Source organism: Sminthopsis crassicaudata, chromosome 4, assembly GCF_048593235.1.
Source record: "Sminthopsis crassicaudata isolate SCR6 chromosome 4, ASM4859323v1, whole genome shotgun sequence".
NCBI classification, from domain to species: domain Eukaryota; kingdom Metazoa; phylum Chordata; class Mammalia; order Dasyuromorphia; family Dasyuridae; genus Sminthopsis; species Sminthopsis crassicaudata.
In genome coordinates this window covers 347,221,118-347,246,981 of record NC_133620.1, presented here as the reverse complement: position 1 = coordinate 347,246,981, position 25,864 = coordinate 347,221,118, and the positions used below count along the sequence as shown (strand labels likewise).

Genomic DNA, 25,864 nt, shown 5'->3' with positions numbered 1-25,864 from the left:
ACCTAATCAGTATGGCCTTGTGATTTTCTCCACCATTGTTAAGCACTTGGGAGAGTCAAATCTAAGATTTGGCTGAGCAAATAGGGGGGCAAGGAATCCAAGAAAAGAGGACAACAATTGGTTTGAGTTGAACTGGTTCACCGAAGGTCAAGATGGGGAATGGAGGTGAGTGCAATGCTAAGTGCAGGGATGATGGCCGGAAAGAAAATTAAAGGGGGGGATGGGAGGGCACAGTTTTGACAAGGATCTATGATTAGGAGCTTTCCTGCCCTTCCTGGTAACAGTAGAGAATTATGGATATTAATACTACATATAATTTTGGCCCTTTTTGGTTACTTTTTTCTGTTGTTTTTTGATTATTATTATAAGCAGTATAGATTTAGAGTTTGAAAGGAACTTAGAGGTCATCTAGTCCAACCTCATTTTTTTCTTGAAGCATTTGGGGTTAGGTGACTTGCCATGGGTCATTGTGTTGTCAAGTTTCCATGGCCAAATTAGAACTCAGATTCTGCTGCGTCCAGGGCCCGTGCTCTACCTACCGCACCACTTGGTTGCTCCCTAACCCCCTTATTTAAAAAAATAGGAAATGGAGGCCCAGAGGAGTTAAGTTGCCTGGACTCACATAACTAGCGTCTGATCAAGCCCAGGTCTCCTCAGGTTTCAAGATGCCTGTCAGGAAAGGGAGAGGGAAAATTGGGAAAATAAGGGTGATATAAAGACAAAAGTTATCAACAAAATTTTATTAATATTTACATCAGGATAAGGAATGTACTTGATCAGGGACTAGAAGATTACCCTTGAAGGCAGGGGGTCTGAGAGGGGCTAACCTGAGTTTTGTCTTTTTATTGGGGATATTGGGAGCAGTGACTGGGGTTCCTGTACAGTGGCCTGGTATTGGGTGCAGGGGACCTGCCTAGGAAATATTTTTTAACATCAAACCATGTTTAACATTCTCTTCATCCCTCTCTATCCTTTAACTAGGCTTCCACGGAAGAGTTGCTCTAGGCTATACCTAGAGCACAAGGATCTAGCCCTCGTTAAACGAATCTGGCTCTTCACTGGCTGGGCAACTACCTCGGAAACTTGCCGGGAGACTAGAAACACCTCACCTAGTGACCTGGCTGTCTCCTCTGTAGGCCTTTTCTGGGTGATTTCCTCGAGATCCTCAGACTTTCCCATGGAACCCCTGCGTGGGGGACCCGTGCGGGAAGCCAGAAGGAACGGTGGGGGAGCAGACAGGTCCTAAAAAGCTTGGATTGCAATTGGCCAGGAGAAACAAAGCGGGGCAGGATGCAGGCCATCCCACCCTGGGTGGGCAGTGGAGGAACGGGCCCAGCCAATTCTACTCACACAGGACATATTAAGTTAGACCAAGGCCGACTCTCCTCCAGGAGTGGACGGGAGGGATCCCGGAAGCATCCACCTGCCCTCACACAATTTGCCTCGTTATTCAAGCTGCAGGTTGGGACTTGGGGCAAATTCCCAATTCTAGTTTCCCATTCCAAGGGCAAGTTAACCTCAGTCTTATTCCCCTGACTGAACCCCAAACTTTCTTCAGAAAAAATAAAATGCCGCTCACTGCCTTTAGCCGAGGGTGATAGTGACGGCCATCCCTCGGTAAGTTTAAGGCAACACGGACTTTCATTTTTAAAACTGGGCTCTGGCACACAACGTGGCGGGGGAGGTGAGCGCCCCCGCCACGCTCCCGGGCTTCGGACTAAGTATCTAGATCTTTCTCTGGACACTGGGTAAGAATGTGTCGCACCCGGAGGGAGACGTGCAGGGGGCTGGGCTGGTGGGTGGGACGGAAGCCCCGTCCTCCATTCCTTCCCACTCTTCGCGCCTCGAGACTTGGACCTGGAAGGGATTTCAGAGACGGTTTGGTCCAATCGCCTCGTTTTATAAACATGGAAACTGAAGCCCAGAGAGCGCCGGGGCTGCGGTCTTCCTTTCGGTGAAAGCACAAAGGCTAAGCGAGCTCTGGACTGGGGGGGTTTTCCCTGTGAAAGGTGCTCGTCCCTCCTTCCGCCTCCCAGAGACTAGAGTCCCGGGTCTCAATCCCCAGAGAGCCCAAGGAATGCCCCAACCCCGCTCGGAGCCCTCCGCCCCCCGCCCCTCCCGTGCTGGAGGACCGCGGGTGGACACTCTTGCCCCACGCTTCTCGCTGGTTGGGGCTGGGCGGAGTCTGCGGGCCCGGCCGGGGAAGCGGAGGGTGGGACACTCTGGCCCGGCTCTCGGTGGTGCGGGGGCGGAGGCGGAGGGAGCGGCCGCTCTGGCCGGCGGACTCGTTGGCGTGGAGTCCCGGAAGCGGAGCGGCGATGGCGGAGAGTCCGACTGAGGAGGCGGCGACTGCCGGGGCCGAGGCTGCGGGAACCCCGGGCCCGGGCGCGGGCGGCGGCGGCAGCGGCAGCTTCGGGCCGCCCTTCCTCCCCGACGTGTGGGCGGCGGCGGCGGCGGCGGGCGGTACCGGCGGGCCGGGGGGAGGCCTGGCCCCGCTGCCCGGGCTCCCGCCCTCGGCCGCTGCCCACGGGGCCGCGCTGCTCAGTCACTCGGCCTTCTGGGACCCGACGCTGAGCTCGGACTGGGACAGCGAGCGCGCCGCGCCGCAGTGCCTGCTGCGGATCAAGCGGTGAGTGCGGCCGAGCGAGGGCCCGCCCGGCCCGGCCCGCCGCAGCCGCCGCTCCTCGCCCGCCCCGGCCCCGGTCTCCCGAGACCCCCGCCCGGGCGCCCCCATTTCCGATCCTCCCCCTTCTGCTCTCCCGCCCCTTCAGCCCCCCTTTCAGCTCTCAGCCCCCAGATGCTCCCCCTCTGCTCTCCCTCCAAAACCTTCGCTTCCTGACCCCCGACTCTTTCTCCAGTCCGAACTTTCCCCCCGGATCTCCCCTAGTTTCCTCCCTCCTTATCCCCCTTTTCTTCTCACCCTCCCTCCCTGTTCCCCGGCACTCCGCCCGCCGTTCCTCTCCTCCGACTCCTCTTCTGGCTTTCCCTGCTCCCCAGTACCCCTTCTTACTCCTCCCTTCTTCCCCCTCCTCTCCATTCATGTCCCCTCCCTCCCTTTCCCATCCCCCTTCACCCCTCTCTTCCTCCTCTCCCTCGCATTCTGTTCCCTAGCCATTTCCCTTCACCATCCCACACTTTTCTTTTTTCCTGGATCTTCAATGCCCTTGCAGCAGGTATATACCCTAGAAAGGGGCTATAATCGTTTCCTTGCCTTTGTTCCTGGAGAACAGCCTTCGGTCCTGAAACTTTCTGTCTGCTTAAACTATTCTTCTCCTTTCCCTCACCCATCTAGTCCGGTTATCCAGAAATTCCCAGGCTCGTATCTTGTAAATAGATGCCACATTAAGACGCTTTATTCTTCCCATGGAACCCTTTTTCCTAACCTCAGAAATTCATTTCCTCTCCCCAGCCTATGCAACTCTTTAATCAGATCTTCATCTACTTACCTTTCTGCCCCCTGTCTATTCTGTTTAGTCTAAATCTTTAACTTAGTGATTTTTGGTTCCTTCCTAGCTGGGCGTGTTTTACCTGGGGTGTTAAATTTTAGCTTTAACCTCAACTGCCTCTAGTTCTGGAATGAGGCCCAAGGTACCACTCGTAAAAGTCCTCTAGTAACTCCCAGTAGCCTCAGCAACATCTCATCTCCCCCTTTTTTCTAAAGATAAATCTCTGTGTTTCATCCCATTGTTCTGTTTCCTGGACAGAAGCCTCATCCCCCACCCCATCTCCTAGGAAGGTTCTCTTCTTGTACACATTTTTGTTGTAAAGTAAGCATAGTCATTTTCTTGTGTATTTTTTGGAATTAGTCGCATTTCTTTATATTCAAATTTGCATTTTAGTTGGTAACATTTTATTTATAATTCATCCCATATTTTTTTTTTCAATCTGGAAATATTTGGGAATGTGCAGTAACTTGTCTTATTAATAGATGTTTTTCATGCTGATTTCTGATGCCATTTTAATCTCCCATTTTCCTTCTTCCCACATCCTTCTGATGAAATAGTGCCCCTTTTGATAACACTTGGTTTTCTGCTTCCTTCCCATGTATCCAACCTGAGAATCCCTGGCCTGGGAGTCAGTACAAACACTTGTGGTACCACGCACTTAGTTCTGGCTCCTCTCCCCATGGATGTCTGCAGCTATTTTGCTCAAGGGCTTTCCCACCTTTACCCTTACTTCCCCTTTGTTGTTATACAGGGACATCATGTCTATTTATAAGGAGCCTCCACCGGGAATGTTTGTTGTGCCTGATCCCCTTGACATGACTAAGGTAGGTGATTTCATTGGGGGAATCAGTGCAGATTTTTTTTCCCTTGACCTTCAGATAGATAAATATTGTTGTCTATCAAACCTAGGGAGGATTAAGGGGGGCTATTCTGTGACTGGATTATGACTGTTTGGATCTTGACTAGGTTACATCAATAATGCCTGTTTATTTTACTGACTCCTGCAAAATCAGCAGTAAATATTTATTTAGACCCTGTAGGATGCAACATATAATGTACTACATGTTGGAAGCTACAAAGGTTAAAGCTCTGTTCTGAAGAAGGCACCCTGAAACCTTAGTGAGGTCTAAGCCTAAAATCCCTGGGCATGTAGACATTTAGGCTTCTTTGCTATCCCTAGCCCCACCCCTGGAAGTAGATTCACACCTAAACCTACATTTGGCTGTAGTGAGTTACTTAAAGAGAACACTTTCTCATTCACATTGCCTGAAGCAAAAATTCAGTCTGTAAATTGTTAGTATGATTTTAGTTACTTTGAATAAGGTTGGCTTTTAAATTGATTTTTGTTTTTGTCTTTAATGTGGTTGAAATTGTTTTTACTGGCATACCTTGTCTCTAGTAAAATGCCAGGGATATTAGCTACATTGCCCTTCAGGTCCTAATTTGTGTTCTATTCAGGCCAGCTGAGTGTGCAGTTTGGGGGGGGGTTACCTGGGCAGTGTGTGGGTTCAGTTTTTTAGAGTTTTTGTTAAAATACTCCTTCCCTTGATTTCCAAATTTTCAACAGATGTCTTTGAATATTAGTAAGATATTTAAGGTTTTTCTGGTCTGATATAAATTCAGATTCCCACATCCAGGGGAGGAGAATTGGCCATTGATTGTGATCATAGATTATAGAAGTCCCCATTTCAGAGATTGAAGGTAACCAACTGTTTGATCCTTTGAAGACCCTGCTGTACAATGCTGTATAGTCCTTTGCAGTTCCCTCCTTCCCTCAATTAGATCAGCTAGAGAGGAGGCTGATGACTTAGCTAAACTTCATCTCCATATCTATTACTGATCTTTTATAACATCAACCCCTCAGTTAAGGGAAATGGAGTAAAATTTTATTAAAAGTTTTAAGTAGAATTTCTATTTGAGATGGAAATTTTCAGGGGCAACTAGGTGGCTCAGTGGATAAAGCACCAGCCCTGAATGCAGGAGGACCCGAGTTCAAATCTGGTCTCAGACACTTAACACTTCCTGGCTGTGTGACCCTGGGCAAGTCACTTAACCCCAGCCTAAAAATAATAAAAAAAAGAGAGATGGAAATTTTCTCTTTTCATGGAAAGTTTAATAAATAAGAACAGGATACCTATTCTACATGATATGATGAGAGTATAGGTTGGGGGTACAGGAATGCAAGAGACCCTGCCCTTTTACATGTGCAGCGGTATGGGCATGATTGGGTGGGGGCTTGTGGTGGGGGGAAGCTGCCACACAGTTTTGAGATGGTGCGCAAGATGGGCTTTTGTTTTGCAGATTCATGCATTGATCACAGGCCCATTTGACACTCCTTATGAAGGGGGTTTCTTCTTGTTCGTGTTTCGCTGTCCTCCAGATTATCCCATCCACCCACCACGGGTCAAATTGATGACAACGGGCAATAACACAGTGAGGTTTAACCCCAACTTCTACCGCAATGGGAAAGTCTGCCTGAGTATTCTGGGGTAAGAGGAGACTTCCAATTAGCTGAGCTGGGAGCCAGAAAATCTTGCAGGCTATTTCAGGCTAGGGATATCCATGCTGCCTCTCTTAATAAAAGAAAAGTTGTGTATGAGATTGGAACCATGTCAGCTCTCAACAAAGAACATAAAAATTCTGGATTCATTTTGTTTGCGTACTGTCAGTCCCAATCTCATTTCCCAATGTAGTCCCCATCCTTAGCCTGAGAAGATTAAACCCAGAAGGTTGATCTAGAAAAAAATTCTGATTCTAGATTCAGAGCACCTGGCTTCAAATCCTACCTCTCATACTTATTGTTTGCATGCCTTGGTCAAGTCACCTGTGCAAATGGAAAAGATAATTCCATACTAGGAAGTAATCCAAAAATTGTTTCTATTTAGAATCACTTTCCTGGAAGTGTAATATAGCTATTACTTCCTGGACATGTTTTGTTTAGGGCATTACAAGCATTCTATGAGAGAATACCAAATAACTTCAAAGGCAGGGGAAGGAAAAAGATAAGAGTATAGGATGGTTAGAAATTGAGACTGGAAATTTTTTAAAGAGAATCCATAAAGTGGAAAATTCCCATTAGGTTCAGGAGTTATCTATATTATTATTATAGGCTTTCCCCGCCCCCCCCCCAAAAAAAAAGTGTTATTCGGTGACCAAGGACATGGAAGAATCTGCTTTATTCCAAGGTTATGAGTATCTTGGTATATATAAATCCCAGGGACTGGGGATGGTTTGCCAAACTGAATCAAGAATGAGAGCAGAAGGGGCATCTAGGACCTGAATTCAAATCTATTCAAATCTGGCCTCAGACACTTAAAGCTTAACTACCTGTGTGATCCTGGGCAAGATACTTAATCTCAATTGCCTTAGCAAAAAAAAAAAAAAAAAAAAAGGCAGTGCTGGTGGAGGGTGGGGCAGGCTGGCTTTTGAAACCAATAATTTTAATGAGACTAATGGGAAGAATCACTTATATTTTTCTTCATGAGTACAAAAGGGAAAGGAAAATGGTCACGAAATTTTCATTTATACCCAAGCCAGAATCCCCTTTTTTCCTTGTTGGACTGAAACAAATATTTCTTATCACTTCTTGTTTCTGCTGTCATTTCTGCCCAGTGGGCTGTGAATACACAGGTTTAGCTATTTTCAATTGGGAAATATTCTTGTATATTACTAAGTCTTAGAATATCTCCCCTTAGTCTTTTCTTAATGCTTGCTGTGGCTCTACAAACCTCAGAGAACTTGATACTCCCTGGATTCCAAATATGGAACAGGAACCCAGGTATGCCTCTGTTTTTGGCTTCATCAGCTTCCTTGCAACCATACCCCTGTCAAGAAGCTGTGTATCTCTCTTGTCCACTTCTACCCATTCCTCAAAAAAAAAAAAAAAAAATCTAAATATCCACTCTTCATCTGGAATTCTTTTCCTAAGTATTCTGAAGAGAATTTGCTAACTTTGATTGATTATCCTTGGAGGCATTTTCTAATTCACTATTTTTCCAAGTCTCCTTCTGTGGCTCCTATTAATTCAGATTCCCTTGATCCAGTAAAAGCCCATTAAAGTTATCCTGCCTGGTTTCCCCTTTTTATTTCCTTTTACTTACTTTTTGGCCTTGAGATTGGCTGAGTTCATTTTGAATTGGGGTAAGATGGAGGCTGGGAGATTCCAGATTATTAATAGTGAAAGAGAAAGGTTGAGTCACTCATAGTCTTGCTGCCAGGCCTTCCAGCTCTTTTGTATTGGCCTGAAGGAGCCATCTCTGTCTACTCTAGCTTCACCCTCTTTTCTTCCTCCTTTGCTATGTTTTGCAGTACTTGGACTGGCCCTGCCTGGAGCCCAGCCCAGAGTATCTCCTCGGTACTTATCTCCATCCAGTCACTAATGACTGAAAACCCTTACCACAATGAGCCTGGCTTTGAGCAGGTAAGCTGCCCTTCCAAGTGGGAGATATTGACTTCTTTTAATGAGCTTTATGGAATCTGAAACTTTAAGAGGGGAGGGAATTTTTGTCTTATTCTAGATGCATGATGTTGTTTGCTACCCTTTGGGATAGTAAATGTAATTGCAGTAGGAAAGGGGGACAATTGGCATATTAAGAGCGGCAATACATTTTAGTTTTGGATACCTTAAATCTCTGTGAAGAAATTTAGATATTTATTAATAAGTATGACAAGATTGATCTGTGTCGTATACTTTCAGTTAACTAAAATTAATTCTGGATAGGAGTTTACTTAGTAAAGGCATTTGGAAAATTAGTTCAATCTTTGGGGAATGGCTATCTGTGCCCAATAAATTCAATGTCTACACTATCCTGGGACAAGCTTGAGGTGTTCCCTAGGATTTACAATGAGACCTTTGAACGACTTATAGTTTATTTCCTATAGAACCAAAAAGATCATTAAAAATGAGAGCAAGTGTTTCTACACTGTAGAAATGTATTATTTATTACCACCAAAAATAAGGTCAGATAACATGCCTCTAAAAGATGACAATCCAAATTAGATTGTTTAAGGAGTTTGATTCACTACCAAGTTACTTGAATTAGCATCTTCCAAACTGAAGAGGATTTCTAGTATTGGCTATTTTAAGAATGAAACAAATTCATTTCTTATACTCAGGTAGAAGTATACCACATCTAGATAACTCCATTCTGCCCCAAATCATCCTGGTGTGTCAAATTTCAGAGGAAGAAAGTTGTGGAAAGGACCCCACTGTATTAGTTGCATCTGTTTGGAGTAGATAGTGTTTTTCAATTAGCCCTTGTATATTCAGGACTTTTTCTAGGAGCTATCCCAATGCTGTTGGTTTTTTTCCTCACAGTTAGATCTCCTGTGTGGTAAAAGTTATGGGAAGAAACTTCTTTCTCCCTCATTTGTGCGCAAGAGTGCCTCCTCCTCCTTGCCTCTCAGCATTATTTTCAGATGGGGATATCTGATAGTGACCCTTTTTAGTAGGGTCATCTGTGGGACTTTTTGCCATTAACTTCCCTTTACTTTTAAAGAAGTTATAAGAAGAATTTGTCTTGCTTAAATGGGGCAGCACTATTCAAGTGCAGCAATAGATTCTAAAAATATGGCAGAAAACTAGCAAGAAACTTCTTACAGCTCCTGCCACTATAATCTACTAGTTGAAGTCCCAAGATTCTCTGTGTGTCATTGAACACCAGGACAGGTCAGTTTTGTTATTCTGATCTTTTGGCCCAAATTGCATGGACTTACTGCCTATACAATCTTTACCTGGTCTTCAACCTAAGATTGGAGCCCAGGATGGACAAAAGATCTTTGTTGCGTATATATGTAGCATTTTTTTCCACTGTTAGGGAACTTGGTAACAATGGTAGAGTACAGTGGGGGAGGGAATGGTTTTTATAATGTGAAAAATGCTGAAAAGTTGGGTTTCCAAGGTCTTGCAAGCTTTGAGGTAGTATGGGATTGAAATAAGTAGATCTCACTAAGCTAGAGGTTTTCATTAGATTTCATAGAAGGTTAGAACAACTAAGTGATCAATAAAAGCCTTGAGCAAACAAGAAATTGGGGGGCTAGGAAGGCACAGATGGATTTAGCCAATCATAAAGAATCTACACCACAAACATGATAATGGCCCATCCAGCCCAAACTAGTTGGGGTCAATGACCTGACTTGACCAAGTCACTACTGTACTCGTTTAATAGGCCAATTGAATATTAAACAATACACCCCAGAGGAAAAGTTTTCTGTCATTTTTGAACATAGGATATATGATGGGGGGGGAGAGAGACATGTTTTATACATATTAAACGGAAACATGTAGTGGGTATATCAGAAAAACTGTAACCTGGATAAAACAAATCAATCCCTTCTCTGAAGGGAGAAGCTGTGTCACATGAGCAAGTATAAAGGTTCCCCCATTTCTGTATTCAGTGCTCTCTTCTTCTTGAAGAGGATTAGGGCCTGCTTCTGGTCAGAAACATTAAGTTGATTCCTTAAGATTCTTCTTTAATAAATTTCCTTGATATCTGATTTTCAGTGTCGAGTGTTATTTTTAACAATAGGATAAGAATGCAGCCTGTCTTGCATTTTCTGTCTTTACCCATTCCTGACATAGTGTTTCTTTCCATCACTCCCCAAAACTTCTGTTGTTTAATATGAGCACCTTGAGTATCAATGTCATTCTCTTTCACAATAGGAGAGACACCCAGGAGACAGCAAAAATTACAATGAGTGTATCCGGCACGAAACCATCAGAGTGGCAGTCTGTGACATGCTAGAAGGAAAATGTCCGTGCCCTGAGCCTCTAAGGTATATGAAAAACAAAATGATTAGGAGTGTCTGGGGGTAGAGGTGGGGAAACCTTACTGATGGAGTGAGAATCAGAGATCCTCAGTATGCAGAGCTTTCTTTTGTAGGAAAGGAAAATATAATTCAACAAGCATTTATTAAGTACCTACTATATGCCTAGCAGGGCACTAATTGCTGCAAATACCAAAAAAGGGCAGAAAACAGCCCCTGTTCTTAAGGAGCTCACAGTCTAATGAAGGAGATAAGATGCAAAGCAAGATAAATACAGGATTAATTGGAGTTAATCCCAAAGGGCAGCTAGATGGCTCACTGGATAGAGTGCTGATCGGCAAGATTCATCTTCCTGAGTTCAAATCTGGTCTTTGGCACTTATTAATTGTGTGACTCTGAGCAAGTCATTTAAGCCTATTTGCCTCAGTTTCCTTATCTGTAAAATGATCTGGAGAAGGAAATGGCAAACCACTCCAAGATTTTTGTCAAGAAAATCCAAATTGATATCACAAAGAGTCATATACAATTGAGCAACAACAATCTCAGAGGAAAGTCATTAACATTAAGGAAGACTGAGAAAGATTTCTTGCAGAAGATGAGATTTTTACTTGGGATTTAAAGCTAGGAGAGGGAGATTAGGAAGGAAAGTATTTTAAGCATGGGGGACAGCCAGTAAAAATTTAGTCAGAGATTGCAGTGTCTTATGTAAAGAACAACAAACAAGGCCTGTATCATTGAATTATAGAGTAAGTGGAATAGGGGGTAAGGTATAAGCAGACTAGAAAGCTAGGAAGGAGGTAGGTTATAAAGGACTTGAAAAGCCAAATAGGATTTTATATTTGATCCTGCAGACAATAGATGGAGCCATTGAGATTTACTGAATTAGGGAATGATATTGTCACACCATTGTTTTAGGGAGATCACTTTGATAGCTGAATAGCAACTTATTGCTGTAGTCCAGGTTTGAGGTGATAAGGGCATGCAGGTGATAAGGTGGCAATGTCAAAGAAGAGAAGGGGCCCTATACCGGAGAAAGTGATGAGGCTCTTCTGGGAGGAGGGGGTCTACTTGCCTGTCCCCAGTTTAGCACATCTTCTGCCTCTCTGCCTTAAACAGGGTGTCTGTCCCTCGTGCCTAGAATGTGCTCCATCCTCACCTGTCTGGTAGAATCCTTAACTTCCTTGAAGACTCAGCTCATGTGCCAACTCCTCTGAGAAGCCATTCCTGATCCGTTTGTACTTGATCCCTCAAATTGTAACAGGCACTTGTCTGAACGTGTGGATCTCCTTAATAGAATGGAAGCTCTTTGAGAGAGGGGAATTTTTTTTGGTGTGTGTGTATCTGACACCTTATGTATATAATAGGTGCTTCATAAATGCTTATTGAATTAGATTGGACAAAACTTATGTTAATGAAAAGCATTCAGGAACACTTAAAAAGCAATATAAAAATAGGTAAAGAACATAAGTAAAGGCCATTTGTAAATTTTGGGACAGTATGGGGGAAAGTGTGATCCAAGATTAGGGACTTATCAAGGTAAGTTTCAGGGAGAGGTAGAGAGGGAATCTTTGTGAAAGAAGTTAGGTTTGTTGTTTTTTTTTTCCAGAAATGGGAAGATGATGAGTATGGAGCATTGCATGTATTTTCAGACTTGGGTTGATGTGTTGTTGATGGTTTTACTCAAGCTGCCTTTAATTTTTAATTTTTTTTTATTTTTTATTTTTTAAACTGTATGTTACAAAGAATCATTTATAGAGGAGGGGGAAGGCATATATTCATAAATAAGTATATTAATTTTTAAAAGCTGAGGTAGTAATGAATAAGCTTGGGGTAGGCAATAGCAAGCAGATTGAGTTCAAGTTTCCATGCTGTTCCATGTCATTCCAGTGACCACATTGCATGGGAAGTTAAGTGTAGACTGTGGCCCTTAGTAAACTTGGCATCTTGTCCCAGTGGCCCTTTTGCCAATGGTTGAGGTAGGAATGGAGTCTATGTTGAATCTAGCTGTAAAATGAGGAGATAGAGTTAGTGTGGGCATCCCTTCTCTCATTCTGCAAGCCCATGACCTTGTATTCACCTTTGTCTTCCAGGGGTGTGATGGAGAAATCCTTTATGGAGTATTATGACTTCTATGAGGTGGTGTGCAAAGACCGACTACACCTCCAAGGCCAGACAATGCAGGTAGAGCAGATCTCTGGACCTTGGGTATTCTGATGGGTAGTGGGAAGGGGGCAGTGAGGAGGGGGTGTATCAATAAGCCAGGGGTAGCATCAACCTACCCTGTTAACTGAAAAGGATGGAAAAGTAAAGGATCTAGGAGATAAGGAAGGAATATGAACCAAATTTAGCCATTTGAAGGAATGGTAGTGATAGTTGACTTTTTGATAGGGAAACCTCTTAATGTGAAAAATTATGCTAGATGAAAAGAATTTAGTAATCCAAATCCACTTGAAATACTTCTCTGAAAAATCCGTCATCTCTGAGGTGTTTGATCCTAAATTTGATGGGATGGATTTAATGGCTTGTTACGGCCTTTTTCAAGCACTTGCTTAGGTAAGTTTCTTCTTTTGTCCTCACCAATGGAGAAATTAGGAGGATTGCAACAATGTAAAACACTTATATATTAGAAATATCAGATGTTCTGTTGGCTGAGGTGCAGCTCTTGGTAAATGTTGCCTTTCACTTGCTTCCAGAGTTCAATTGTCAGGATGTTGTTAGGGTTATATTGCTTTGTGTTCCGTTTCTATTGCATCCTGAGAAAGGATTTGTCCCTCAGCATGTTTTGCATCAGAAATTGTAACCTTTGTTGCTAACCAGTTCCAGTATCAATCCTTAGGAAGGAAAACATTTTTTTGACTAGACTTATGATTCTATTCCTTTATCTCCTCTGCAACTTTATAGGCTTAGAGAATTGCTTGGGACATTGAAAAAAAATTTATAATTTTTTTCTGCCAGCACCTGCAGAAGAAGTGAGTAGGTGGGAATGAAGCTGAAGTCTGAAGGAAGGAAAATTTGGAAAATTGATCACTTCAATGAAAGTATAGAGCAGAGGCTTTAGGAGTGTAACTCTGGGAAATAAAAAATGGTTTGTAGTGGCTATAGAAAACCATAATGGTGGGGGTGGATGGGGGGAGTATATGAGGAGCTGACAGAAGTGATTGGGTATCTTTTGGTATGTTATGTCCCTAATTGGTCATTTATGAAACCTGTTCCTGTGTGAGATAGCTGCACTCTTCTATCTCAGTATTTCAGTTTTTTCCTCTTTACGGATGGTCATCTTCTGTGTACTGATTTGTAGTCCCTGCTTCTACCCTTTCTCATTATCTGTAGTAGGCTTTGAAGCTTTATGATTCCTCATATAGGGTAATAAAGCCGGAATTAAGAAAAGAAGATACCTATATAAGAGAGAGAAGAATCTTTGCAGGACTAGATTAGAAGGTTTGTAGATAGACAGAGGCTCTGTTTTTTTCCCAATGGGTAGGGACATAAGCTTTAAGTATTTTAATAACTAGATAAACTTTAAAAGGCCAATTGTTCTGACTCTACTGACTTCAAGAATAAAAGCTAATCTTCATCTTTTCCTGGGGATATTAGAAAACAATCTTTTGTACTCTGCGTATGAATTATTTAAGTTGATTATGCACCTTCAGTGCATTCTCTCTTTTAGTCGTGTCCCCCCCCCCCCCCATGTTGTTTGCAGGTGTATGTTTGGGAAAGTAAACTCATTTTAATGTATATCTCAGCCAGATATCCCTAGAGAAGATAAGCGGTGGAGAGGTAGGAAGGAACTTTGAGAAAACATTCTTAAACCCCAAGTAGAAAAGGTTTTTATACTGTTTGCAGTATATGTGGGTTTACTATATGGCTCTCTTCATGGAGGGAAGCTCCTAGGAAGCTATTCTGGCTTCTATGGGTCCCATAATTGTCTCTGATATGAACAATTGAAATCTGACTTTTTCCGTTTATCTCTTCCCTTAGGATCCTTTTGGAGAGAAGCGAGGCCACTTTGACTACCAATCTCTCCTTACTCGCCTTGGGGCAATCCGTCTGAAAGTGCAGGAGAAACACCAGCAGGACAGTGCTGAAATAGACTCTGATAGCAGTTCATCTGAAACAGAGACAGACACACAGGGGAGCTCAAGGGCCTAGATGCCCCCCACCCTATCCCTGGGATGGAGCGGCACTACATCTCCCTCCAGCCCCAACAGCATCCTGCCTGAGGCAAGAACCAAGGACACTCAGACCCCAGGGTGGGAGTGGGCTGTTGTTTGCAACCTTCTTGGCATCCTGGTACCAAGGACCATTTTCATCCCATGCCGAGGGCCAATCCCAAGGTACTGATACAGGAGAGCCTGGAGCCTGGTTCTCTGGCAAAAAACTGACGGACATTTCCACTGGGGCAGTTTGTTGGGGATAGAAGGCAAAGACTGCAACTTCCAGAGGGGGTTGCCCAGAATAGTCAATGGGGATACCAGGAGGGGAGGGCAGGGTCAAGGGAGTGGGGAGGGAGGGAAGAGGGGAGGGGTGTCACATGACCTGTCCAGGTGGTTGTCTGGGTGTCTGTCTTTCAGTCTTGAAGCTGGGCCTTAACCTGCATAACCCAGCCCAGCCTAGTGTAACCTCCTGGACCTCATTTCCTGTCTGCCACCATAATTTTGTTTTCCCTAATTTATAGTCACTGTTCTAGACAGACCAAAGAGAAGGAACAGTGGTGGAGTCTGGGCTGTTGGTCAGAAAGCTTTACCTAGCACCCAAGCACCTTTCTCATCTCCCTCTTCCCTACTCCCTTCTGCTGCCATTAGATGGAGATTTGATTGAGACCAACAAAAGGTCTTTGCAAATCCAGCGCAGGCGCCGTGGAAACTGAAAATTTCACTGTTTGTTCCCACAATCACTGATTCTCATGGAAAAGTCCTCAACACTGGCAGCTGCTGTCCATTTGGGGTTAGAACCGTTACAAGGAAAGTTTCTTCTGAATTCTCATCCAAATAAGGATATTCTTCCTTTGGAATGACAAGGGGATTGACATTTTTTGAGGAGTGGATTGTCCAGCTATTCTCCTTGGCATTTGCACTCCAGTCTATGATTCCCTCAACTTCACAGTACTTTGGGACCTGGGGAAGCAGTGATGGCCAGTAGCAGAGGGGAAACAGGACTAAGGCTGGAGGACTTTGTTCTGGGCTGTGCATGCTGCCAAATGTTGACTCTTGGCAGGAGAATCATCAGAGGGGAACTCATCTGCTGGCTTAGTTGGATGCTTGCAGGGCTAGTTCTTAATCTCCCTAGCTTTATTTAGCTGCAAGGATCCTTCTGGCTGGTTAACAGAGAAGACATGCTTTAAGCACTGTGGTGCTGGGCATCTCCTCTCCTTCCCATTTTGGCTTTGCCCCAAGCTTCCTACTGTATTATGTTTCCCCCTCGGGGCATCATCCACTCAGCTATCTAGTTAACCCTAAGGCTTTGGTCAGCATCCTACTACCTGTGAGGGAAAAGACTGGATTCTGTGGAAGAGAGAGGTCAGTTTAAAGGGCCTCTGCCTCATGAGTCAGATAATATATACTTTAGATGAGGTTCTAGAATAACCTAGAACTATATTTAACCTAAACACTTACCATTGTGGGGATGGAGCTTATTGGGCAATGGGGGAGAATTCTTTGGAATAGATGTAGAGCAGGAAACAAACAGGGTAAAATGGGCTTAGGGAGTAGGAAGAGAACCATAGGCAACCATTAGTCAAGATTGGTTGTTATTCCACTCAAAACAAGTTTCAAGGCTGCTAGTCTACCCAGATGTATAGTCTGGAATGAGCACTAGACTCAGCGCCCAGATTCCCTCAATTGGAGCAGACACAGGGTTGTGGATGAGTGTTCTTGGTCTATAGATGCAGTGTTGTCTTTCTGCCATTTAAGTGTTTCTACTTCCAAGTGACAATCCTCTCCCTGATCCTGCCATGAGCAGAGCACCTCTGGCATTGTGGCCCAACTTTTATGCTCTAATCTTGAGTTGAGAAAATATATGCACAGAAGTCACTCAAAGAGACATCTTTATATCTGACTGTACATAAATGATTTTTTGTGCAATAAAGTTTGTTTTGGCAGAAGGAGGTTGCTGTGGGTGTGGAAGGGGCCATTAGGACCCCCTCAAGCATGGTACTTAGTTATTGGGTACTGTGTCACTGCCTGGCACATGGGGAGTGTAGAGAATAAAATTGAACTGGAATGTAAACTACATAGTAAGGGGGAATTCATCACCATAATATAGGGGCTTTTTTCTCTGAAAATAATATAGAAATTCATTAAATTGATAGGAGCTGTTAGAGTGTCTGGGAGTGTTCCACTTGGCAGATATTAGAATCTTTGCCCAGAACTGGTTGTGTTCCTTGAGGATATGGTTTAATGGGATAAAGTCTTGTCTCAGCTTCAGTCAGACCTGTGGAAAACTTAGCCTAAGATGGAGAATGCTGAGTCTTACATGAAGGGGGGGGTAGAGGGTAACAAAGGAAATGGTTATTTGCCTAAATGACATTACGGTCCTTTACTGAGGGGAGCTCCTTTGTGGGTAATCCAGAACTATGGGGTGATATTCTGGCATCATGTTTTTATTATTTAATAACTCCTATGCTGAGAAGAAACAATTCTGGTAAGAGACTGGGGGAGCAAAAAGAGGCATCCAGCTTCTCTTTCAGCTGTTGCCTCTCGGGCAGAATGCTTATTTTCCTTCATGGTAAAGGAAGGAATTAAGCATTTGGGCTTCTCAGGCCTTTCCTTGGTGATTCAGATTGTTAGTTCAAAATAGAGTTGTAAACAAGATAGGAGGGAATTTGAATTGGCAAATCAATGAATGAGCATCATTAAGCTTAGTAAAAGGGGGCTTGCTTAGGTTTTCGTCCCTACAGATGTTTACAAAGTACTTAAAAACAGTGGCCTGGGAGACAGAACCAGATTCCTGGGCTGTACTCATCTATGAATTTACTAGAACTTCGACCCTACGCTTCTATTCTACCTCTTCTACAGTTAGTTATTTATTGTCAGTCATGATTGTAGGGTTTTGAAAAACAAAAGGGAATTGAATTCCTCCATGAATGGAAAACCTTAGATATTAAAAAATCCTTGAGGAAGAGAGGCAACTTGGAACCATTTTCTTATAAAAAAATGTTTATTGTCCAGACTCCCTTGATAGATCTTGACCCGCCTTTCTTCGCTTTTCCCAAGTTCTACTTCCTCTAGAGTCAGGGGAGGGCCTCCCTGGCTTCCTCAGCTGTGATTTCCTGGGAGTAGAGGTCTGTGAAAAGTGCTGGCAGCCAGTAGTGTGCCTCCCCTGGAGCCTGCAGGTCTAGCCAGGCCAACCCTTCTTTCAGTAGGTGCTCCTGGGGATAGAATGGACAAGAATTTGTATGGAAAAGATAAGATTTTAGAAGTTCTAGGATATAGCCAGAGACTGTATCCTAAGAAGCACAATTGGGGCAGGAGGGTAGGGGGAGAGGGCAGGCAGGCAAACAGATCTTGGTGTAGAATATAGTGTTTACAGATACCAGACTTTATTGAACAATTAGATCCTCTTTAAAGGAAGGTAATTGGGGGTGGAGTGAGAATGACATTAATACAAGGATCAATTGGGAAACAGAGTGAGGGAACACTACTATCTTCAAGAATTTGGAGAGCAGACATGGAAGAAAATTAGATATCCTGCTTGGCCCCAAAGACTGGAAGTACTAAATGGAAGTTGCACAGAGCAAATGTCATTTTATTTAATGAAAAAACTTCTGAACAATTAGATTTGTTCAAAGTAGAATGAGCATGTATTTCAGTCGTAGTGGGTTTCTTATTACTGGAGACCTCCAGGTGGTGGCTGGTGACCACCTGTTCAAGGATATTCTAGTGGGGAGTACTGGTCAGGTGCAGTTGAACTAAATGACATCTGAGGTTCTTGACAATGACTTTGATTTTTAGAGAAGTGAGCTGGAGCAGAATCTCTAGGTGGTGCAGTAAGGAGCCACAGCCAAACTGGATCCTGAAATTTTTGTCTTAGTGAGATCTTCACCCTAAACAATCACCATATTTATCTGTACTTTCCATCTACTTGAATAGTATGGAATTACCTGTTTGGGTTTGTTTTTTAACCAAAGTATGGAGAAAAATTGCATCTTGTTTGCCTGGTATAGAAGGGAAATGAGGACTGGTCTTAGCAGGAAATATTGGAAGGAACCTGAAGTGAGGGATAATATAAATTATCTGAGTTACAGAGCAAGTTGTTATTTATCAGCAAAACTGGAAATAATCTACTGTATCCTCCCAGTCTTGTTGGGGATGAGAATAGACCCACTGATATTTATATTGTACTTGGATGTTTATAATAGTTTACAATGAGCTTTCCTGAGTGAAGTAGATGGTATAAATATTGTATTACCTACATTATAGGTGAGGAAATTAAATCCTTGGTGTAATGACTTGCTCAGCTACATAAAAAGTAGCAGAAGTAGGATTTGAACCTGAAGTTTTCGATTTTAAACTCAGTGCTCTTTTTACTATGTTAAAAGATATATAGAAAGTGCTCTGAAAAGCTTTTAAAATATATAAACGCTTGTAGGGTGAAGGAAAGAGGACAGGATCATAAATCCTGGAGTTGGACCTTGAGATCATTTGACCAGTTTTCTGCCTTCTGGTACTATTATCATCCTTATTTTATACATGATTTCTCTGGGCTATAAGGATTACAGTTAATGGCTTGTTAAAAACCAGCCAATTAATTAGTGGTAGCAACTAAAACCCAGAACACTGACATAAAATTTTATTATGCATATAAACCTAACACCTATGCTATAATGATATGTACTGTTAATTCCCTTAACCCTTAAGACAGTGTCCCAGTACATTTTTGCACATGCATGTACACACCTATGCTATAATGATATGTACTGTTAATTCCCTTAACCCTTAAGACAGTGTCCCAGTACATTTTTGCACATGCATGTACATATACATAGCATACACAGAGAAAATTTTGTCATGTACATATAACACACACACACACACACACACACACACACACACACACACACAATTTTGGTAATCTTAACAATTACCAAGGATCAAGAGAGGTCTCCTAGGAGCAACTTGCTTTCTTGTAGATACTGCATGTTTCATAATAACCCTAACCAAGGGAAGGTACAATTCCAATTTATTTCCTTGGAGAAACAATTCTTAACCTTTTTTCTGTCTGGTAAAGCATACAGATCCTTTCTTAAAAATGTTTTTAAAATGCAAACATATACACATTTACATGTGTATTTTTAAAAAGCAATTCTACTGAACGTTACCAAAATATTTTTTAAAAAATTTATTAGGCAACAAATTAAGAACTCCCGCCTTAGAAAAGTATTAGTTATTAATCATGACTAATGAAGACAGAATGAATTAAGAAAGGGGAGTCAATGAACAATATATAAGGCTCAGGATCCTGTTGCTGTCTCTCTCTCCCTCAAATTAACTAAAAGGAGTTCTCTGTATAAATATTCCCCATCTCTCCTAATAATTCTAAACATACTTACCAGCACTTGCCGAGCTCTCTCTGTCTCCCATTTGAGACTTGCTTTGATTTCACTGACTGTCACATAACCATTTTTCTAGAGGGAGAAAGAACATGGACCAATTAGCAGGGGCTGTCTGCCTCCCCCTGACCTCCCCACTTGGCATAATGTTTTTCTCACTCTATCCCAGGAACATGGAGCTGGGATTAGGCTGGAGGTAGAGAAAATGATAACGATATAGCTCAAGGGGCACAGTGTGTGTTGAGTTCTTTCTGGAATTGAAAAGGTCAAATCCCAGGAAGGGTAAAAGTAGGATGGTGGGTAAAATATTAGTTAGTTTTGTTCTGGAAGCTACTGAGTCCAATTCCCTCATTTTATAGATAAGAACATTGAGACCCAGCATCATACCGTAACAAGCACCAGATCTTGATGGCAAAGGCAGTGCTCTTTGAGATGTCCCTAAGGGTGGTTTAGTGGCCTTGCTTCTTATTAGTTTATAAGATTTACTTTTCTAAGATTTTAGAGTTCTGTTTTTTTCTATTACCCCTCTCCCAGGGAGCAAGCAATCTGATATAGGCTATTATCATATTAAATATTAATGATTTTGCTTCTTGAAGCAAAACCTTGGTCTAATCTCTTTCTCTAATACCACAGGCTTTGTGATCTTAGTTAAGACACAACTTCCATGCTTTAGGCCAGAAAGAAGTTGCAGAGAAGGGGCTATGGAAATCTTCTCACTCAGAGAAGGGACCAGGTCCAGACCCTATCCTCATGTACTTGTTAACCTGAATAACTGACTTTTGATTAATGAACTTTGTGAATGGGGAAAAAAGAGATACAAAGAGAAATGAGGGAACTGAGGGAAAGGGACAGGGTACCTCTGCCAGCTGCAGCACTACCGTATGATCCATGTTGAGTTCAGCTGGAACTGACTGGACCAGGTAAGTGCCTCCCACAGGAATGATACTGAAGCCAGTGCCCAAGGCCTTCAGTTTCTTGATGGCTCGGATGAGGTCATCTCTGAAGTGAGGGGAAAAATGACCAAAGGCACTTGAATGACACCACCATGTCACCCTCCCCTTTTAATTGTGTTCCTGGTTTGCAAGGGTGAAAGCATGAAGGAAGGAATCCCAAATGGCTTAAGATATTCCAGGACTGGAGGTGTTGATCATGTGATCTTACTCATCAAAGAATCCAAACTTCTATCTCCACTCCTTCCCTCATCCTAGGAAGAAAGCATCTTTGCCAAGTCACAAAAGGGAGTTTGGGGTCTATTGGTGTGCTTACTCTAAATTCTTAGGACTGCAGTTAATAAGAGCTGCCCAAGTTTCATCCTTTCACACTCTCTCTTCATTCCTATTCGATGAGCTGTAGGTCTGAATAGTATGTATGGCTAGCAATCCTTTATTCCCTTTTCTGAATATCTACTGCTCCATTTTCTCAAACTTGAGGGCTGCCTTCTTGGAAACCTACCAGTAATCTATCACTATAATAAACAACCAACCTCATCCTACCCCAAATTAAAGTTAGAATACCTTAGGTCAAAGGTGTCTTAAATTGGGGACCACAGACTTATATTTTAAAAATATCTTGTTAACTCTTTTAATATAGAGTTTGTAATTCTATGTATTTTAGAAATTTAAAAACAATATTCTCAGAAAGAGTCCATAGGCTTTACCAAAATAATGAAGGGAAAAGACAAAAAAGTTAAAAATGCTTGTCTCAGTCAATTAAGTCAATTTACATCCCATGATATACTTTATTTCTATCCTGGTCTCCTTTGTCAGAAATTATATAGATATGATGAAGTTACCCAAGAGTTAGCCAAGCTATTCTTCAACTTTTCTGCAGTACCCAAGGTGATTGTATCTGATCTCTAAAGAATTCTACCTCATCCCCAAAGGAATGGAAGAAAATACCTACTGGCTGACATCCTGAGCAAACTTGCCCCTTCCCTTCAACACCTGCTGGTGTAGTTCCTCCAGAGTGATCAGACCTAAGGGGATGGGACAGTACAAATCAGATGGAAAGAATCCCTATATGAGCAGCAGCCATTTACAGGAGTTATCTCAATTCCTGAACTTGGGCCTAAAAGTATCCCCTAAGTTGCTGAATTTCTTTTGCCCTCTTCCCCTCTACCAGATAACAACCATAGAAAATGGAAACCTAAATTAGAGCCAACAGGACTGAAATCTTTTTGAGGATCACAAGATTTGAGAAAAACTAAAGTTTCCTCTAAAAAGTTCAAATTATTTTTATTGTCACAAAGATCATACCCATTTATAGCCAATAGACATAGGGATTTTGGCTCTCAATTAACTTAGTGGATCAGGCCTTCAAGTCAGAAGAGCTGAGTTTAAGTAATGCCTGTCATATACTAACTACTTGATCCTGTGCAAGTAACTAAATCTCTCAATATTCTAGAAAGTATCCCTAAGACTACAAGATGTGAAGAAGGTGCTAACCTGCACAGGTAGAGGTATTTCTTCACCAAGGAGTTTCCTAAACCAGTAGAATTCCAGGTTCAAGTCCAAGCTCCTAACTTATGCATGATTAATCCCATAAATCAATAAAATGGTAAAATGGAGACTTTTTAGAAGCTCCTGTCCCCTATGCAGTTTTTGAAAGGACTATTTTTCACATGGCTAATAGCCTGACAACTAACCCAGCATGGCAGGGAGAATAGGGGTAGGACCAGCAGTCCTTTTACAATCAATCAAGAAGTTTGCCCAGAAAGATTAAGTGACTTTTTAAATGTTATACAGCATATCATGGACCAAGCCTGACCTATGTCCTAGGCATCTTCCTCTCAACTAGAATTCAGACTGTAGAAATGCTACAAAAGAGCATAAGATGTAGAGATTTGTCATGGATTCAGTTAAATGGATTGACTAAACCTTCAAAAGAGTTTATGAACTCATGAAATAGTAGCAAAGAATTGGAAAATTAGTAGGTGCCCATCAATTTGGCAGAATAATATATATATATGTGTGAATGTATGTAACGTGTGTGTGTGTGTGTGTGTGCATCAGAAAAAAATAAAAATAAACTCATCAGCAGGGACATAGATAAGATGAACTTGAAAGGCAAAGTTTTAGGTGCTTATAGTCCAGCTACCTCCTCTTCCCACTGGAAGTCCTCACCTCCATTACGATGCTTTAGTGCCAGGCACACCTCAATGATCTGAACACCCAGCTCATAATAAAAGTCTCCAACACCCAGCATCTCAGACCAAAATCCTTTTCCAGCTAAAGAAAGGAAGCAGAAAAGTCAAGGTTATTCTGTTACTTTACAACCCTCTTCTCAAAATTCCCCTTCTATAAAAACCCTTTTTCTAACTCTTGCTCACTCCTTTACTCAATATCTCTTCAACAATTTATATGGTAGTCCCACTACTAGATAAACAAAGTGGCATAATTTAAAAAAAAAAACCAAAAACATTTCTACTTGGTTTGGAATGTACATAAACATAAATGTCTCTTTTTCTAAATAACCGAGATACATGTAAAAATGAGTTTGCCTTCTGTGAGCATACAGACTGATAAAGTGACTTAGAAAATTCTGGGGACAGCTAGGTCGTGAAGTGGATAGAGCACCAGCCTTGAATTCAGGAGGACCCGAGTTCAAATCTGGTCTCAGACACTTAACACTTCCTAGCTGTGTGACCCTGGGCAAGTCACTTAATCCCAGCCTCAGGGAAAAAAAAAAGAAAATTCTGAGGAAGTGTAATGAAGAGATATTTTAAAATCTGATAATCCATAAATATTAAGAAACAATCCACTTAGTCTACATAATTTTATTTTTTCTTTTCTAAACTGGCAGTTTCTTCAAGCCAGGAGCTATCTCTTCCCCATCTGTTGAAGAGCTCTTTGGTTCTCTCCACAGGAGTTACTCAATTAATAACTGACCCCTAACTGATACCCTTCTCTCTTGAAATTCTAAGGTTCAGTGGGACAATTAGAGGTAATGCTTTACAGGCCAAGGGATCAACCCCAATGGTGGCACACATATCCTGGAACTGTAATCGGAACTGAGGATTCTTCCGGATTTCTTGCTTGTGTTTACTGGCAAATTCTTCCAAGTTGGTCTTGAACATGTCCAGCTGCTTTGACATCTGTAGAAGGGATACATATGAATGAAAAGGGCAGCCCTGTTAAGCAATAGGCACATGCCAGCATTGGACCCTTGGCCTAGAGGGAGAGGGAAGGCTCAAAATACCTAGAAGTGTCCATATTCTGTTCTTCTTACCTCTCTTCTTCCTTTTCTTTACTTTCATCTAACCCACTATAAGAAGAAATTAACTTCTGTCTTGTTTCAAGAAATGAGATTCAATTAGTAAAAAATATTTTAGATTTATAGAGTTTCCACTATCAGTTAAGTCAGGGGGAGCATTAAATTTAGGCAAGAGCTAAGGAGTAAGAATATTTGGCTGCTTTCTAAGGTTAACACATGTTGTTTTGTATTGTACATATTTCTTTTCCTGTACCTTTTATCCTGCCAGCAGAAATCAATAGTTTTGTTTCTCCCAGTTGATTTCCCCCAAAGTAAATTAGTGCAATCCTTTCTTAAGTATGATGTTAAGAAATTTTAATTTACACCTGCCATCTCATTTTATAAGTCAGAATTTCATAGCAGCAAAGAGTAACATGTTAAGAACTTTGCAACCCATACATTCATATATAATTGATATCTCATGAAATTAGTTAGATAAACCTTTTGTTTCAGCATATTACAGCAAGGTTTATGATACTTTTGTGGATCCCTCTGTCTCACCATTCCAATAATATTCTATTATATTAGGAAATTTAAAAATTTTCCCTTCCCCCAGATTTTCTCCTTTCTTTCCCCGAGATAATGAATAGTGAATAATGATAATGAAACTGAGGTAGGATATTCCATCACTGCCTGTCTCTCCCATTTTAAAGATTGGGCTCCAGGACAAGCACTGACATTTAAGAGAATTCCCTTCTTCCTCCTCCTCCTCTCCTTCCTTTCCCTCCCCCTCCCCCCCAGTGTGTACATGAAGGAAGCATTAGGGATTTAGAGACTTGCTCAGGGTCACACAGCGTCAGAGGAGAGATTTGAACTCAGGTCCTTCTGATTGCAAGGCCCGGTCTCTATCCATTGAGCCACCGAGCTGTCCTGGGGGACCCCCTTTAGGAAAGTGGGTTAGAGGAAAATAAAAGCTTGGACGCTGGAACTTTCCAAGTACTCAGCACATAAGTTAGTGACGTAAACCAGGCTCCTCTCCTGCTGGAGCAGAGTCCCTGCTTCACAGTCAGAGGTTCTCCTCTGCAAAAAGACGACCTTGGACCAAACGCTTCCCAAGGTCCCTTCCGGCTTCCAATGCGGAGATCGCACGCCCCCAACCAGCTCACCTGGGCCAGCTGATCCTCGGCCAAGACAGTGCCACGCTCCTTATATTTGGCCTGCGGGGGAATAATATTAGCATAAGTGGAGAGATTTGGGTTCGGGTTCTCCCAGCTTGGGGTACTGGCACCGGAAACCCAGAATGTGAGGGGGCAGAGCCTGATTTAGGGATCGCCGGTACCGGGGATGAGGGATCCAATCTGGCAGGGGAGGAGGGGTGCCCGGCTTTGGGAGCTCAGTTTCCAGGAGGTTTGGGGTAGTCACCTCAGCCAACTTCTTCTTGGCGATGGCGCCGGCGCCCACCCCGCGGCGGTGCATCTCTGCCAGCCCGCGGCCCCCAGGCCGTCCCAGCTCAGGGGCTCTGCCGCGGGCTGCTCGACCAGGAAGTACCGGCTCGGTGCGTCATTTCCCCGCGCCGGAAGAGAGGGCGCGCAACTTCCGGCACCTGGCGACTTTGAGCATTCTCGCCTATTTCGTTGCGCGTGACGCGTGTGCCCTTCCCCTCAACCCCGCGGGCCCTGGCCTTATCCTTCTATGCACACAATGAGCCCCCATATATTATTTTATCCTTTCGTTAATTCATTTGTGTGTTCATTCACTTATTCATTCATTTATCATTTATTCGTCAACATGGATGTCGAGGATTGTCAGAGTTGGAAGGGACCATAGACGTCACGTGTCCCCGCCTCCTTAAATAAGGAGATGAACAGATGAGACCGAGGTCCACAGAAGTGAAAAGATTCTTGTCTAAGGCCAG

General features: G+C 42.7%; 2 protein-coding genes across 2 annotated transcripts; one reads left to right on the top strand and one right to left on the bottom strand.

The window, feature by feature from the left end:
* Nucleotides 1-2,247: 2,247 nt before the first annotated feature.
* Nucleotides 2,248-16,311, top strand: UBE2Z (ubiquitin conjugating enzyme E2 Z). Its single transcript, XM_074261242.1, has 7 exons — nucleotides 2,248-2,629; nucleotides 4,198-4,270; nucleotides 5,748-5,935; nucleotides 7,755-7,866; nucleotides 10,108-10,220; nucleotides 12,302-12,392; nucleotides 14,190-16,311. The coding sequence occupies exons 1-7, from the start codon at nucleotides 2,319-2,321 to the stop codon at nucleotides 14,358-14,360; spliced, it is 1,059 nt and encodes a 352-aa protein (XP_074117343.1). The 5' UTR covers nucleotides 2,248-2,318; the 3' UTR covers nucleotides 14,361-16,311.
* A 1,036-nt stretch (nucleotides 16,312-17,347) lies between these two features.
* On the bottom strand, nucleotides 17,348-25,554 carry SNF8 (SNF8 subunit of ESCRT-II). The gene is made up of 8 exons (XM_074261243.1): nucleotides 25,372-25,554; nucleotides 25,116-25,166; nucleotides 23,713-23,851; nucleotides 22,881-22,985; nucleotides 21,661-21,733; nucleotides 20,616-20,757; nucleotides 19,759-19,833; nucleotides 17,348-17,577 (listed from the first exon to the last, which is right to left on the bottom strand). Exons 1-8 carry the CDS (start codon nucleotides 25,423-25,425, stop codon nucleotides 17,440-17,442), a joined length of 777 nt encoding a protein of 258 aa, XP_074117344.1. The 5' UTR covers nucleotides 25,426-25,554; the 3' UTR covers nucleotides 17,348-17,439.
* Nucleotides 25,555-25,864: the final 310 nt, after the last annotated feature.